The sequence below is a fragment of the Gallinula chloropus genome, assembly GCF_964237585.1.
Source record: "Gallinula chloropus genome assembly, chromosome: 29".
NCBI lineage: Eukaryota > Metazoa > Chordata > Aves > Gruiformes > Rallidae > Gallinula > Gallinula chloropus.
This window is the reverse complement of record NC_140114.1, coordinates 2,998,169-3,012,947: the sequence shown is the minus strand read 5'-3', so window position 1 is coordinate 3,012,947 and position 14,779 is coordinate 2,998,169. Positions and strand designations below refer to the sequence as shown.

The 14,779-nt window shown below is 44.7% G+C and overlaps 1 protein-coding gene across 1 annotated transcript; it reads left to right on the top strand.

The window, feature by feature from the left end:
• Positions 1-13,028, top strand: LOC311202147 (ATPase family AAA domain-containing protein 2-like; the record flags this gene model as incomplete). The annotated part of the gene is made up of 13 exons (XM_084276693.1): positions 1-4; positions 300-395; positions 499-610; positions 1,862-1,994; positions 2,230-2,345; positions 3,585-3,759; positions 4,030-4,118; positions 4,460-4,619; positions 5,098-5,188; positions 5,626-5,940; positions 10,863-10,924; positions 11,544-11,672; positions 12,978-13,028. 13 exons carry the CDS (start codon positions 1-3, stop codon positions 13,026-13,028), a joined length of 1,533 nt encoding a protein of 510 aa, XP_084132819.1.
• Between the last annotated feature and the right edge of the window lie 1,751 nt (positions 13,029-14,779).

Genomic DNA, 14,779 nt, shown 5'->3' with positions numbered 1-14,779 from the left:
ATGGGTACGCAATGGCAGGCACCCAAATCAAATGGAGGAGGAACAGCCACCTGGGCCCCTCCAGGGCTCTCCCAGCAGAGCAAGGGGAAGGACACGGGGAGCAGAAAAGCAGAGAAACTGAAGCCTTTGTGCCTCAAGCCTCAGCTAAAGAAGATGACAGAACTGTTGTTACTAAGACCGATGAGAAGCCACCCAGTCATCTCAGCAAGGACAGAACCTCTGTGTAGTGCATTCTGAATTTAATTTACAAGAGTACTTAAGAAGTTCAGTCTTATCTCAATGTACAGTTGTTCTGCCAGAAGAAAGTGTTGAGAAGGATGAAGAAGATACTCAGAAGCTTTATCACCTTCGAGAGAGGAGGAAACCTGTTGAGGACTATCAACCACCACTGAAAAGTAGGCTCTCTGCAGGGTTTTTCTTCAGAGCTGATTTCTTTCAGTGAGATGGTTTTGGAATGAAAATGCATACGGGCACTCAACTTCTCTTTGCTTTCAACAGAACCAAGGCAAAGTAAGAGCAAAGTTTCAGACTGCTCTTCAGATGCCAGTCAGAGGTCCCCATTTGGAAGTCCTCAAAGACTAGAAGACTCCTGCAGCCAAAGAACTGACAGGTTCGTGAATGTTTGGTGATGGTCCTTATTTCTCAGTAGTGCTGTCAGTGACACTGCTGACTAATGCTTCCAGAGGTTTTGGATTGGTGGGAATTAACAGATGAACGTTAGGATTACTGCTGTGGTAGTCCAAGGGTAGAAGGAAAGCAAGTATTGAGGGGGGAGGCCATACTTTTTATTAGCCATTAATTATTTGAAATGCAGCATTTGTTGTCCTCGATGAGGTGATTATGGAGGGTGGGGCTGAGATGATGTAACTGAAATTCTCTCCTTCTTGACTTGAAGCCAGAATGTCCCTTTGAAAAAACATTTTGCTCTCAGACTTTTTAAGCTTGGAGGATACCAGTTACTTTCCTAAAACTAATTTAGGAAGAGGGAGACCCTGTGTGGATTTACTTAATCACTCAAGTACTGATTTTGGCTTCTCTTTGGAATCAGTTCGTGTTTGAGTAGGAAACTGTCCTTCACCAAGAAAAAGGCTAAATGAAATTAGAAATTCTAAATGACCACAGTCATGACAGAGGGGGTTTGGATCCTGCAAGCAGCGAGAGCATGGAGCACGCTGTCTCTTGCTAGATATGAGGAGCACTTTGCTCAGCATCCTCAAGAGCAGACAGAGAAGGACGAGTTCATGAAACTGTCTTTTTAAACCGGTTTAGAAGGTTTGACTTTCCACAGAGTGGATATATGACATGAGGTGAAACTCCATTTCTATGTGTGTGAGAGAGAGAGGACACCATGAATCATTTGTTTATGCCATTTCTTTGCAAAACAGTTAAACATTTTACCTTCCTAAGAAACACGAAATTTCCCTGTCACAAGGGAAATCGTGTAACGGCTTTGAAATGAGATTCGTCAGGAGAACAATCGTCTGAAACTAATAGATCTCAAAGGAAATTCTGAGATGGAATTCATTTAAATGTTGATATTACTTAGTGTGTACTTGGAAGTGTGCTTTGGGGGGTTCTTCTATCACCCAAGTCATGGTCAGTTCACAGTCTGCATCTGTGGAACTCCTTGTTCACAGCTTGCATTCATCTGTGTGTTGTGTGGTCTGCCATGGATATTCGTAAGCGCTAAGAGTTGTCAGTTAGCCTGGCTTCATGTCTGGAGTGACCATTTTCCTTTGTTTACTCTTGGACATTAAATGTAAACCAATTTGAACAAATATTTACCTCTTTACGAGGTTGATCTCACTTAGGTGGTCTTCTGGGTTCACCTGCTGTCACTATAAATGTAAAAATCTTCTAGCTTCATGCTAACAAATGCTTTCCTCTTCCTCTCCTTCGTTCAAATCAGGTGCCTTCCACTAAACCTCAAGAAGGATCGAAGGAAAAGGGGAGCAAGTCAGGCTGATGTTGATCCAATGCAAACAGGCCATTCAGTAAGTAATGCTAGATCAGCGTGCCAGCGAAGTGTTTGCAGTGTTTCTGAAAGCTTCCAGTCACGTGCTGCCTATGGGTAACCCCCCTAATGGAAAGGGGGTTTACAGTTCTACTCTCAAGCAATTTGAAAGCTGCCCAGAGCTCTTTGTGCTGACACAGACTTTCTGATGGAACCTTGTCAAGGTCGTAGCTTTCTGTGATGTATGAGATGTGCTCTGTTGACTTTCTCTTTAGGTACGATTTGATGGTGTGGGTGGTCTTTCTGACCACATTTCAGCTTTAAAAGAGATGGTCATTTTACCGCTGCTTTACCCAGAAGTCTTTGAGAGATTCCAAATTCAGCCTCCAAGGTAACAGATACTGTGTACATTCTAATTAACCCATTTTCCTGAGAGTATTCAACTGAGCTATCAATATGTTTCCATGCTTCAAACTCTTCAGCCGTGTTGGTGGGGTTTCTTAGCAGTAGTAAAAAAGAATTTATTTAAAATGGGTAGAATCTGGAATCCAGGTGCAGCAAGGGCATCCTTTGTCACTGCCTTGCCTTTAAAAGGTGGGCTTGGGTGTTCTTGTTTTGAGTTCTAGGTACAAGCCAACTTGATTAGTTTACAAGCAGGAAGGAATACTATACCTGTAGTCAACTGTAATTCATTGCTTGCAAGTCCAGTGTTCTTTCTCAAGAGTCTTTTGTTGCAAGTGATCAAGTAAGACTTTGAGAATTGCAGCCACAGCGTTGCAGTGGTGGTTGTGGTTGGGGTAATATAAGAGTCTGTCCACTTTTTACGCTGCTAAATTAGTTCTGTGTTAGGAAATAAGTAAAGATGTAATTGTTAGCTTTGTATGTGTTTGGTCAGCAAAGTTCAGTCGTGCTACAGTGAAATATGACTTCAGATTCTTTGCTTTCAGTCACTTTGAAAGTATTACAAATAACAGAAGGAAAGTCTTCCAGGGTTTGGCTTCTTTATGCACTGAAATTCTTTTTGAAACAGCAACGTTTCAGCTGTTCTCACTGATGACTGTATCTGGAAATGCAGTTTTCTCTCCCAGCCTTAGACCTGCACCTTGTTTAGCATCAGCAATGCATGGTCTGGGAGACCAAATTCAGTAACTTAGAGCTTTTGAGGGGACAGTGCAATGCTTCACTGTCAAATCTTGCCTTCTGCGAGGACAAGCGTTTCAATGCAGCGTATCACTGAAGAAGGAACTGGTGATTCCCAAGTTATGCCAGTCTGGGATTTTGTGCTAAGGTTTATTCTTGCTTGGCTGTGCTGTGCTGTAACCTGCCCTGCTAGTTTGTGGGCAGTTTTGGAAGTGTCCTTCTGGGATGCAATGATGTGCTCTCAGGGTTTGTACATCTCCACTCTCCTCTCTATCAATTGCACTTCCTGCCTTGTTAAATTGCGTTGGAACCCAGAACTTCCATCTCTTTTTGCCTTCTCCCTCTTCAGCTGTTGCCGCTAGTTCTGGTTAGGAGAGAAGAGGTGTGTAGTTTCGGGATAGGGGTTGTAATAGGTATTTTTCCATTAGGGGGGTTATCATATGTGAATTTAATGGGGGTTTTGTGGGGTTGTGTTTTGTTTTCATTGCAGAGGCTGTCTGTTCTACGGTCCACCAGGAACTGGGAAGACACTGGTTGCTCGTGCGCTGGCTAACGAATATAGCCAAGGTGGCAGGAGAATAGCCTTTTTTATGAGAAAAGGTGCCGACTGCCTGAGTCAATGGGCAGGGGAAACTGAACGACGGCTCCGTGAATTGTTTCATCAGGTAAGGTTGGAATGTGCCCTGTGTTCTGTCCGAGGGGTAACTGTAAACTTCTGTGGTCAGTATTTTTAGGAAGAACTCCCTGCTTTTTCGTGTTTTGTCAGTGTTTCCTTTTGCACTGTGTTATTTAGGGGCATGAGGTCTTGACCTGTATTGGGAAAGAGAAATAGAGCAAATGAGAAAACCCTGCAAAGCAAACCCCTGTTAAAGGATTTCTTTCTCCTTAAAATAGTGCTTGCTTTATGATGTCAGGATCCTGTGTTTCCATTCTAGGCCTACCAGATGCGACCTTCAATCATTTTCTTTGATGAGATAGACGGCCTTGCTCCTGTGCGGTCCGACAAACAAGACCAGATTCATAGGTAGTGCCTTTTTTGCAGCTACATAGAAGCTGCTCGACCTCTGTGAAAAGAAGACCAGAACCTGTTTAACGCTGTGTCACGGGAATTGATCCTGCAAACCAGTAATTGCTGCTAAATTACAGAGTATTTTTCAACAAGAATTGAAATCAATTCACTAAGCTTGATAGGAGCACACGGCCTGTGTTAGCTTATTGGTTTCTTTATGTCTTCCAATGGGTCTTTAGCTAACCAGTGTCTCACTGATAAAAGCTTGTTCTTTTTGAGTCATCATTGGAGAAGACTGTGTAGAATATCAGAAAATGTCGTAAACCAGTGACTGGAAATTCTGTTTTTTCCCTTAGCTCTATCGTAACAACTCTTCTGGCCCTTATGGATGGCTTTGACAGCAGAGGAGAGGTGGTGGTAATCGGAGCCACCAACAGGCTGGATTCTGTAGATCCTGCTTTACGAAGACCTGGACGCTTTGACCGCGAGTTCTTCTTCAGCTTGCCAGATACGAAGGTCAGAATTGAAACTCAACCTTCATGTTGATGTGACAAAGTCCTTCTTGAGAACAGAACCAGGGTCACAGTGCGGTATTGCAGAGCAGTTCAGGTGAAAATCAGTATTGACAACTTGGACAAAGCCACGCTGCATTGGCAGTAAGGTCGGGTACTGGGTCTCTGTGATTGTATGTGACTCTGGCAGTAAATGTCTCAATTAACTATAAATTACTGCTTTCACATCTTGAAAAGCAAAGAAATGTTGTGCACACAAGCATTCCTTTTTTGCTAGGAAAAACTTTTACCAAGGCTGGTGCCAGAGTGAATGAACTTGTTTTCATTCCCAAAGACGTTCCTGTTTGTTTATGTACTGTATCCACCTAGACACTGCTCTCTATTTGTATTCATGTGAGGATCTGGGGCTTTTTGTGTTGGTTGGTTTGGTTGGCTTTTTTTAAGAGAAAACGTAGGACAAACCACAACCATTTTCTTTCCAGGCTAGAAAGGAGATTTTTGAGATTCACACACAACATTGGAGGCCTCAGCCACCAGGCACGTTCCTGCAAGAGCTCGCTGACAGATGTGTTGGTAAGTTTGAAAACAAAGTGAGCTTCTGCACGTGGCTGAGTCCGAAGGAATCTGAGCTTCTACCAGGCAGTACCCAGGCTCTTGCACCTTGCTGCACAGCGTGGCAGTGAGGCACCTGGCACGGCGTGGGAGAAGTGAAGAGATTCTTTTCTTTTCGTGAATGTTCTTTTTGTGTCTCTGAGAACGTTGAATGGGTTTGGGGCATCTTCCTCAGGAGCAAAGTTCTGATGAGGAGACTGCTTCCTAAGTGTGGGAGACCAGGCTGCGAGCGATGTAACAAAACTTGTCTGCAGCGCGGTGCCTCTTGAAGTGCTCTGTTAACCTGTGAATTGTTGGCTGCGTGCAAAGTCTTTCAGCACTGCACTTCAGAAGCCTGGGCTTTGACTGGTGTGCTGCCTGAGACTGATGTCCCATTTGGCTTTTGTCTTGTTTCTTAGGGTATTGCGGTGCTGACATTCGAGCCTTATGTGCTGAAGCTGCTCTCTGTGCTTTGCGCCGCCACTATCCTCAGATCTATGAAAGTAACGAGAAGCTGCCGATCGATGTTGCTTCTCTTGAAATAACAGCAGAGGATTTTTTTGTGGCTATGCAGAAGATTACTCCAGCTTCACAGAGGGCTTTGGCTTCCCCTGGGCGAGCGCTATGCCCTATTGCCAAACCACTGCTTGAAAACTCCCTCGCAAGGATTTTACAGGCCTTGCAGGGAGTATTTCCCCATGCAGAGTCTGCGCTACAGAAGGACCACCAACAAGGTACAACAGTAGCATTCACTTCTTTAACATTCTGCCAAAGCAAAAGCTGCTCATTTGTGCCATCACCATCCACCAGCCTCTCCAGCGGAATGGCAGCAGCACTGTGTAACAGGCAGGGGCACACCTTCATTGCAGGAATACCACACACAGTTTGTGTTCTGGATTCTAAACTGAAGTGTGGGATGGGAGCTGTGGATGACTTGCAATATGCAGTCAACAACAGCCTTCTCTACTTCAGCATCCTGTTTGTGGCAGTAGCTAACATCCTATTTCTCAGGTGTAAATATGGATCTAAGATTGAATGTACAAGGTAGCTCTTCAAAACATTTAACTAGGGGCAGAAGGGAAGGCTTCTAATGCCTGTCTGAGGAATGTCAGGCCCACAAGTCACGTATAAGTGGTTTAAGCTAAATACTGCTTTAGCTACCATGATTTCTAACCCTAGGGTTTTAGCCTGACTGGCTGTGGATTGCAGTGCACACTTGTACATGAGATCAGAGTGGTTTAGCACTATATACGCTGGGGCTCGGCTTGCCCAGCAGATGTGAGGTGCTGCCTATGACAGCCTCAGGCCTGAGCCGGTTTAGTCTGTCCGTTGGTGAGAGTCTGTAAAGTGATAAACTTGCTCCACCCCAGACAAATGGAGGTTTGTTAACAGCTATTATGCTAATCTCTGGAAAATATCCTACCAGGATCACCATCAACCTTTGAAGAAATGCCACCGCATAAAAAGCCCAGAAGAGAAGAGAGGCAGTTCCTCCATCCTAGAGGGTAACTGTTTATGCTGATCTTCAGACATTTTAATGTGCAGCTTGTATAAGCTAACAGCTGAAAAGATTTACTGTTGTCGCTACTGTTGGGTCAGTTCTTTTTCTCAATCTCTGTCGCTGTGCTGTCCAGAGAAACCTGACCTGCTGAGCTTGGTTATGTCTCTGGGATCTTGGACTTCAGCCAGCAAAGGCACAACAGTGTAGCACACAACAAGGGCTCTTGACAAATGTATTTCGGGCTAGTGCAGAGTGATTACTAGGAAAGCCAAACACAATTCAAACAATGAGAAGGACTGTGTAAATCTTACACATACTTTGGGTACAGCTGTAATTTAACCAATCAATTGTGCACTTCAGATACGGGGAACGTGTTTCAGTGCCCACCTCAATTGTTTTTTTACTAATACTGTTCTCCCTTCCTCCCTCCCTCCCTCCCTCCCTCCTTCCCTCCTTCCCTCCTTCCCTCCTTCCCTCCTTCCCTCCTTCCCTCCTTCCCTCCTTCCTTCCTTCCTTCCTTCCTTCCTTCCTTCCTTCCTTCCTTCCTTCCTTCCTTCCTTCCTTCCTTCCTTCCTTCCTTCCTTCCTTCCTTCCTTCCTTCCTTCCTTCCTTCCTTCCTTCCTTCCTTCCTTCCTTCCTTCCTTCCTTCCTTCCTTCCTTCCTTCCCTCCTTCCCTCCTTCCTTCCTTCCTTCCTTCCCTCCTTCCTTCCCTCCCTCCTTCCCTCCCTCCTTCCCTCCCTCCTTCCCTCCCTCCTTCCCTCCCTCCTTCCCTCCTTCCTTCCTTCCTTCCTTCCTTCCTTCCTTCCTTCCTTCCTTCCTTCCTTCCTTCCTTCCTTCCTTCCTTCCTTCCTTCCTTCCTTCCTTCCTTCCTTCCTTCCTTCCCTCCTTCCCTCCTTCCTTCCTTCCTTCCTTCCTTCCTTCCTTCCTTCCTTCCTTCCTTCCTTCCTTCCTTCCTTCCTTCCTTCCTTCCTTCCTTCCTTCCTTCCTTCCTTCCTTCCTTCCTTCCTTCCTTCCTTCCTTCCTTCCTTCCTTCCTTCCTTCCTTCCTTCCTTCCTTCCTTCCTTCCTTCCTTCCTTCCTTCCTTCCTTCCTTCCTTCCTTCCTTCCTTTACCTCCAGTAAGAATAGGCAAATTTCAGCTACACTTGAGAGATACAGAGGTCTCCTAGCTACTTACACTTCAGATGTGCTGAAAATTGGGGTGGACGGGTGGTGAAGAGATCTAGAGACGTGTGTCCTGAGTGACAGTTGTTCTGCCCCATATCAGGTTACTGACCAGCTGGTGTCTGTGTATTTGAGCTGGACAGTCCCCCTGTGTGATTCAAGAGCTGTTGCTTCACCCAGACAAGCAAATAGCAGGATTGGTGGGATTTTGTAGGGGAGCTAGGGGATGAGTTGGTAAGAAAAAGGGTTTTGAAAGTCTTTCTGATCACAGAGCAGCTTCTTATTTGCTGGAACAGAGAGAGTCTTTACCAACAAAGGAGGTTAGGGAAAAGCCTTTGACAGCTGTGTGTCTATTCATCACTTCACTCTGAAAGTTCTTTCCTCCTCCTTGTTCTAGAACTGCTCGTTACCAGCCAACGTGTGTGAGGCCACGGTTCTTACTAGTTGGAGAGCCAGGGTGTGGGCAAACTTCTCATTTGGCACCTGCAGTAATACATGCCCTGGAAAAGTTTCCTGTCTATACTCTGGACGTGCCTGATTTGTTTGCTGGCAACACATCATGGGAACAAACGTGTGCACAGGTATCTCCTCTTTTTATGCTCATGGGATTCACAAACTGTCTCTAAACTAGTAAAGGAAGTGACATTCATTGTTAATGGAGGTGGCCTGGTTTGGGTGTGCTGTTTGGTTTACTTCTGCCTGGAAATCCGCTTCATCAGCATCAGCCCTCATCTTTTCACGTTGGTATTTGCCTGTTCAGACTGCTCCAGACTCAACTGACTCAGATGTGTTCCTGCTCCAAACTGAAAATGGTCTAGTCTCCATCATGTAACCATTTACCCAAACTAAGCTGTCTTGAAGAAGACAGGGTTAGTCTTGTCTTTTCAGGCACACCTCCACATACAGCATGTACATTGTGAGGTTCCTTACACCAGCTCTGTTCCTGTCTGTGTAACAATGTCTATCTTTGAGTCAAGGTGAAAATTCTATCTTTGGGTTGGAGAGTTGTTCTGGGGGTGGTTTGGTTTTGTGTTTTGGCTTTCATGTACTCCTATTTGGTAAGAGCGTTTGACTGATCCCTGGTTACTTAGGAGCCTGTTCCAAATGGCTCAGTCTTCTTATCCAAGCTTTCATTTTACCAGGTGATGCAGGAAGCTCAAAGAAAGACACCAAGTATCATTTATATTCCACTTATCAACTCGTGGTGGAAAGCTGCTGGAGAGCCACTGAAAGCAACCTTTATACGACTACTGCAGGACATCCCATCATTTGCCCCAGTTCTGCTGCTTGCAACATCGGATGTGAGTTACACAGATCTCCCAAGAGAGGTATTGCCATCAATACTTTCCTTCTCTTTTTATTCAATTTCCTGTTCATCTGGAGCTCCTTGAAGCATTGGGGTACGAAACAAATGCATCCTGTTATTACTCGGGCACCCTGGCCAGGTCTCCTGAAATCTGCTTAGACAAAGCAATGCCAAAAGCATTTGTCTCCAGTGTTTTCTGACTAAAGGGATTGACTTTGACCCAACTTTTCCCCCCTTCTCACACACTCCTGCTTATTCGGCAGATCTGTCCGTTATCTTCAGACAAGAACTCATATGAGTTTAAGGTGGTTGGGTCTGAACATTAGTGAAGAATATGTAGTGCTGGCAATGGCACTGGGAAACCTATTTAAACTGAAAACATTTTTACTGAAAAGGGATGTTTTTACTGAGAAAGTAAGGTGGTCACGCTGTAACAATGGACTGTAACTTTGTATTTTTCATAGAAGTGAAAGCTTTACAGAGTCGATAGCTGAATTCCAGCTCCTGTTTAGTCACTTGTAAATCGATCTGTAGGCGTATTCCTTCACAAAATTCAGCAAGAGTCCATGCTGAGCATCCTAGACATATTTTGTCTCAAATGTGGGGTCAGCTTACCTAGAGGTGACTGTCATCAGATGCTTGCAAAGGGCAGGAAGACAACTCCTCACAGTGTGTCTTACTCAGGTGACAATTTAGAATTTAGACAGGTACTCATCTTCTGGGAATAGAGTCTGAGCATGTGTCGTCTTGTATCTGAAATACCTTTTCTCTTTGGGCTATAGATAAAAGAGCTGTTTATTTATCGAGACGAAGTTTTCAATGTCCAGTGTCCTGATGAGGGAGAAAGAAGAAGGTTTTTTGAAGACCTACTTCTAAATCAAGCTCCTGCACGTCCTGAGTCCGTAAGCAATGCAGGTGAGGATATTCTACATACAAAACGTGGGTACCTGTAAGTTAGTAGTTGTAGAGTTTTTGCTTTGTGGTATTTTTCTATCAGTAACTTTTCACAGGCTTGTCTTGGGGTAACATGGATTGAATGAGAGTTTCTGATGTGGTGGAACAACATAAAAATGGTCATGAAACTAAAAAAAAAGTTCTGGTGGGCAACATCTGCTTCTGAGAAGGAGAGTGTGGTGCTTCCTGAACATTCAGGCTTGAGAAAGAGTGAAATGCTGGGGTGCCAACGAGCACAAGGTTCTGAAGACTCAAATTCAAATGCTAAGTGAAAGGTCAAGCAGCTCATTTAAGCTGCTTTTGGATTACACTATTGATGAGCCTTCTTTGGTTCCATTCTTCCTGTAACACCTCTCTGCAGTCGGCACACAGTGTTTCTTGCGTAAAGATGCTGCCCCTGTAGTTACTGAAAGCCCAAGTCGTGTCTTTCTGCAGATGCTGGTGTTTTGCTCCTGCAGGTTGTTTTTCAAGTGGTACCTAATGGGAAAACAGCCTTTGACTTCCTTTTATTGTATGAGTATCTTCCCAGTAATGAGCAGCGTGAGTTAAAAAGCTGTACTTCAGGCAGTGTGGCCCCAGAGTCACCTGTTGAACAGAAGGCTTACATGCTCCTGTTTGCAGTGCAAGGTGTGTTTCCTAAGCTACATGACTTGGGAGTGAGTGTTAGCCTGCCAGACTGTCACGACAACGCCGGTGTATTTCCCCCCTGGCTGTACCCTGCCTTTCTCTCTAGTGCTTTTCTTGTATGCCCGAGTGCCTTCTGTTGATGGAGCAGTGACTTTGGCCAGAGAGAAAGTAAAAGTCAAGTGCTTCTCAGTGAAGAAATAACTGGTAACAGTTCTGTCTCTGGCCCTGCAGAGAGACTGTATTCCAGGATAATTCACTGACCCTGTAGCCCACCCAGAGAAGCAGAAATCCCGACTGAAGCAATTTGTGCCGTTCCAGGTGCCTTGGTACACCCTGTGACTGGTGCGAGCTGTTCTCGTGTCGGTAATGCAGCGGGAGTTCACAGAGGGCCAGGGACTGTGGCTGGCAGTGAGCTCAGAGTAAGTCGAATTTCAATGTAGTTAATATGGAAGTGGGACATATTCTTGCTACATGGACGGCTGTAAATTAAGCCCGTTGTTGAAAGGTGCCAGTGGAAACAATTTATGGGAAGGATGTAGAGTTTGTGGAAACATTCCACCTGTAACGGACTACGACTGTTGTGTTGCCACACGTGGTGTAGGCTGATGTTGGATCTTTGGGGGAATTAAGATGTAGGAGGCTGGCTTCTCTTCCTAATTCTTCATTTCAAAGGGCTTGTTTAAAATAGCCCACCGACCAGCCGCTTGTAAGGTTGGTTCTTTGTGTTGCAGCAGTTTGTATGATGGATTTAGGGGCTATTCTAAACTTGTTTCCATTTTCTCTTCAGCAACTGTTGACTTTAGCCACTGTGGCAACTAAGAACTTCACCGTCTCTCACTTGGAAAGACTGTATAATGGTCTTGCTCAGTGCATTTACCGGCATCGGGAAGATTACGACAGAACCCAACTAGTGCAGGTGATTCTTTCCTGTGTCTTACAGCACTTTCTATCACTGTTAAGCGAGCGTGAGTCCCGCCTGCGTGTGTGTGAGCTCTGGACATGGCACTAACCAGGGTGTTACTCTTCACTGCTTAGTTGCCTGTGTTAGAAGACTTTTCCATTTCACTCTGAGGCCATTTCTCCGTATTGCAAACCCCTTGTTGTACTTGGCAGAGTCGTTGGCAGTTTCTGCAGGGAATGGCTTGATCTGGAAGACAGTGGGTCCACCCCCACAGCCATCTCCAAGCAGTTAACCTCTGTCTGTCAGGAGTCCTTCCCACAACCTTTGTCGTGAGCATCTTTATTTTGACACAGGGGGAGATTCCTGCCTCTGACGTTTTAAAAATCACATTCTCTGATCCCTTCCTCTAAGAGAGGACTTCTGACTTGTCAGAACTCAGCAGAAATCGTCCAGAGGCACCCATGGTGCCAGTCAGGTGTTCCCAGCCTTGAGTCCATTTAGATAGGTTGGATATTGAGTCTTTAGATACAAGATCCTTGAATCCATTTGTCTTTGAGCTGCTTGTGCCTGAGAAGAGAGCAAATTCCTTCTACTTCTCAGCCTGCCTTGCAAAAGAGGAAGATCTGGTCTTTGGCCCTTGTCTTCCACATCTGACAAAGAGTTAGACCGGACGTTCTGTTCTGCCTATGCAGCCTTGAGGATGCTTTGGATTCAGGGATGCCATTCCTGACAAACAGGCCCATCTCTCATCCAGCATAGTGATGTGGCTTAGCATGGGAAGGGACGTGTTTCTGTTGCCTCGGGCTTGTGAGGTTTTGTGACTTCACTTGTAATGCTTAAATGAAGAGAGACTTGATTTCTTTGTTTCCTACTTTAGCTCTAACCAAAAAAACCCCAAGCCTCCTATTCAGAGTGATGCTGCAAGTCAGTCAGGAGCAAACTCTGTGTATGAAGAGAGAAGTCTTTAACAAGTAATGATTCAGGGTGCAGAAGGGAGCATTTCCAGCATTTAGTTGGGGCTTTTCTGGAACTGTCTCCTCTTTCTACCTGTTGGAAGCACTGTTGATACAGAGCCATGGTCCCGTGATACAGATCCACACTGTCTCTCTTGTCCGTGCTGACAGGATCCAAAGATACACGTGTTTAACATCCGTGGAAGTAAAGAAAGATGTGGTGGTGGTGGTAGCAGCACATGTATTTGCTAAATATTGCTAACAGTTGCATGTATGGACAGATTCTTTATTCCTGTGATGAATAAATAAGCAGGGTCCTGAAGCTCTTGTTCATGCTGACTGCTGGTTTGTCTTTTCTTCTTCCTAGGAAATGAAGAAAGAAATTGAAGCCTTCAGTCATGCCTTCCATCATGACTGACTTCAGCATTCTTCCACTCCGATGTTCTCTTCTGGCTGCACACTGTTCTTTGTGCATTCTTCAATAAATGTTACTTCCACATCTATTAAACAAATATATTGTAAAATTGATTAGGAACACTCAAAGTCCTTTAGCTGCTTTTGATATTTTCATCATTATCTAGAAGGCCCATCCTAAATCTTTGCCTGATCTTTCTGCACTGAGGGACTCCTGGTTTTCACAGGGAAATTAACCTCAAAGTCCAGGAACATCACTTAGTAAATCAAGGGGAAAGACTGGGCTTTTGATCACAGGAAACACTCTCCTACCAAAACACACAAGCGCTGTCTGAAGTCCCAGTCTGGGAAACCAGGAACAGATTTGCCTCCCAGAATCCCAACTGCAGTTTATGACAAGCAGGACGGCTGCCATGCTGGGCAGCAGAGTGACTGATCCTCACTGCAAGCCCAGCAGGCACCAATGCAGAACAGAGATCAAAGACTGACTGGGAAATATATTCCTACTGCTAGGAAAGGAAGGTCCCTCCTAAGCAAAGTCCTACTAGGGGATGTGGGCCTCAGGATTGACTGGTGGGGATGAAAGTTACACCAACTCCAGTGTCCAGAAACACAGGATTTAAAAGCATTTTAAAGTACTTCACTGCCACATAATTTGTCAGTTGTCAGATAACAGCATCTCTGGAGCCCTTTGCCATTCTGCTCTCCCTTTCATTACTTTTACACACCAACTGGTTCATAATTTTGTACATTTAAATCTAAAGTGGTGTCATTTACCAAAAAACACCTCATTGTAATATGAAAAAAAAAGGATTACTAATTCTGATAGTCAACAGAACCTTTCCTACATACAAAACCCATCTGTGAGTTCCCAGTCTGGGTAGAAAGTAGGTAGCAGGGGGAAAAATGTCCTGCACAATCAAATAGTCATTAATGGACTAAAGCTACTGAATCCCATCAGCAGGAGCTCATTTTGTCCTCGATATTAAATCTCTCTCTGTGCGCTCCATCTTCCCCAGTCTGCAGCTCTGGCCTCACTGCTGGAGCTCTACATGCAAATGATTTTATGGGTATGAACTGTTGCCCTAAGCTCAGAAGGATTATTCACAGCTACAAAGTCAAGCATGCAGATACACACACACAGGTATTTTCAAACCAGATGGGAAGTTCCAGGACAGGATTCTCATTGCCCTGGTTGCTGGTAGGGTTGGTACTTAACAGCAATCCTGCCTAAGAACACAGCTGTATTCAGTATCACCCTTTCTGGAACAATCAACAGTCTGAAGCCAAACACAACCGTTCTATTGCCTACTTTATCCTCTTCTTAGAAACAGGAATATTCTTTTACTGAGATCAGCTGCTTTCATGTGAGTAAAATACCCCATATCCAAAAAAAAAGCCAATCTAGCTCTAAAGACACTGGAAGTTGCAATAATCCTTCTTTTCCAAAGTAGTTTACTCTGATGCTTCAGTGTTTCTCATCTCGCAGTCACTACAACAAACACACTCGGTTTTCATCTTAGAATCCTCACAACACACCCCCTCCTTTCTGAGCTTACGAGCAGCACAACACAAACAGACCTTTTCCTTTTATTTTTTTCCTCACTTCAAGTGCAGGTTCTCTTCTGGTGTTCCAAATCCATCAACCATATCCCTGTCTAATATCCAAATCACTTTGCAATGCCAAGAGCAAGCCCGCATATGCGCTCTCTGTCCAGTTCTCATTTCTGGGACAAAACAACAGCACCTGAAATA